At 46.0% G+C, this 2,193-nt stretch overlaps 1 protein-coding gene across 1 annotated transcript in view; it reads left to right on the top strand.

Moving 5' to 3' along the window:
- Positions 1-1,951, top strand: part of DBX1 (developing brain homeobox 1) — a 6,182-nt gene extending 4,231 nt beyond the window's left edge. The window contains exon 5 of the mRNA XM_035117364.1: positions 1,577-1,951. Coding sequence (XP_034973255.1) covers positions 1,577-1,951 — 375 coding nt within the window. The remainder of the gene's footprint in view (positions 1-1,576) is intronic.
- Positions 1,952-2,193: the final 242 nt, after the last annotated feature.

Raw genomic sequence — 2,193 nt, 5'->3', positions numbered from 1 at the left:
ATGAAGGTCCTTTGATTACTGGCACTTTTGAAAATGAACAAATTTATTATGGTTATATGCTTTTGTGAGCTAAACCCCATTTCCTCAGCTGCATGAAGTGTACTCAGTTGCCAGGCATATGACTGCAAAGGGGGTGAACTTAATTGGCAATGGAATGCAGATAGTATAGTATGTGACAGTTCAATTAGAGTTTAAGAGCGTAGCGTAGGCATAGGCAAACTCGGCCCGCCAGATGTTTTGGGACTACAACTCCCATCATCCTTGACCACTGGTCCTGTTAGCTAGGGATGATGGGAGTTGTAGTCCCAAAACAGCTGGAGGGCCAAGTTTGCCTATGCCAGGCGTAGCACTATACTGTTTACATGCAGGTTAGCCCCACTGAAATAAATGGGACTTAGTTTTGAGTATGCATGCCTGGCTATCTCTAAGTATTATTCTTTCTTAAATGGGGCCATGGAGAGTTTTGCATGACTGTGTCGCATTCAAATCAATGCGACTAATTTCTCAAGTTGATCCCTGGCTTGGGCTTGGGGAGGAGAGGAAGGGGAAGTCTCATTCTGTGAATGAAAGGCCATTCTGCAAGTAGAGTGTCACTGTTAGGTGTTGCACAATTAGTCGCTGAAAACAGAAAAACCAACCAACCAACCAGCCAACCAACCAACCAACCAACCAACAGCACTATATTATTCCTTATTGCATTTCTTGGTTGCTTTCCACACAAAAATTGTCTCAAAGCAGCTTGACAGAATAGAAATGCTTTTTGCAGCCCAATGTGCATGACCCTCAGGTTAATTTTCACAGCCCCATTTTATAGAGATGGTTCTCAAACTTTGAGAATTTCATGAGGTCTCCTTGGGCTAGTCCAACACATTAACTTGCATTTCTGGCACAAGGGTGGGGGGTGAGGTCTTCGCCAAGGAGAAAACCTGAAAATTGGTAAGATTTGGAAGTGCTGGCTGCCATCAGATGGTATGAGCTTTCCTGTGAGTAGCTGCCCTGAATGCAGACCTGGAACACCTTTGAATGGTTGTCTCCATTATGCATACTTAAAAAAGGAGATGCAAAAACTCCCACCTTCTTGCAACAGCGAGGCATGGGGTTGTATTCAACATTGGGTGAGTGTAGTTCAGCTCATGAAACTTGAGTTTCCCTTCTCTCCTCCCCCCCTGCATCTCTCTACTATGCCCCCCAAATCTGTTTTGCCCCCCCCCCAAATCTTTAGAGCAGATTTTGAGGGTGCACAAGGGGCTGCAGGGAGGAGGGAAGGGAAGTCCCATTGTGCAAATGCATGCTTCTTCTACTGGCACCACATTAGAACAGGATATAACCCATTTTGTATTTGGACAACCCAAGTAATTTTCAAAGAATTCTACAACTGTTTCTTTGTGGAGTCGTCTTTGATGCTTACTGCAGCTCAATTAGGGAGTGGCCCTTGAGGATCTTGTGCGGGGTGGGGAGAGGTAAGGATTCTGCTCTTCAAAGATGTCTTCAGGTGTGTACTTAATGGTTGGTGTTAGTCATGTAGCAGTTGCCCTGATGCTGCAAAGCCTTATTTGTGTACCCTTGAAAACTCTAGGTGAAGATCTGGTTTCAAAACAGGAGGATGAAGTGGAGAAACTCCAAAGAGAGAGAGCTCCTGTCATCTGGTGGCTGCCGGGAGCAGACTTTACCTACAAAGTTCAACCCTCACCCAGATCTCAGTGATGTAGGCAAGAAAGGTTCTGGAGAGGAGGAGGAAGAAGCAGCCTCACCCCGGTGCCCAGCCAGCCCCAGCCATTCCTTAACATATCACAAGTCCATAGATGACCCACGCCTGAGAGACAGGTTGGACTCCCACATGCTCCCTTCCCCCACCCATTCCAGCAGCCCCAGCAAACCGTCAGACTTCTCAGACTCCGAGGAAGAGGATGAAGAGGGGGAGGAGGATGAAGAAGAGATCACGGTCTCATAGAGACTTCTTCTTGCTATCATGAAAGAGGACATTGCAAAGATGTAAATAAACTAAGGGCTATCTAATTGAAGAGGTGGTGTCCTTCCACACCCACACAGTTCAAATAGACAATGTACTGATCATCATGCATCCTTCAGATTTCTGTTTGACATATTCCAGAACTACCCTGATTAGGAACCCCTTGCCTCAATGCCCTCCTGTTGTGATCACTGACTAATCAGCCAGTCTTGCACTTTTCAATT

Source organism: Zootoca vivipara, chromosome 1 (assembly GCF_963506605.1).
Source record: "Zootoca vivipara chromosome 1, rZooViv1.1, whole genome shotgun sequence".
Classification (NCBI taxonomy): Eukaryota; Metazoa; Chordata; class Lepidosauria; order Squamata; family Lacertidae; genus Zootoca; species Zootoca vivipara.
This window is presented reverse-complemented; position numbering and strand designations above follow the sequence as displayed.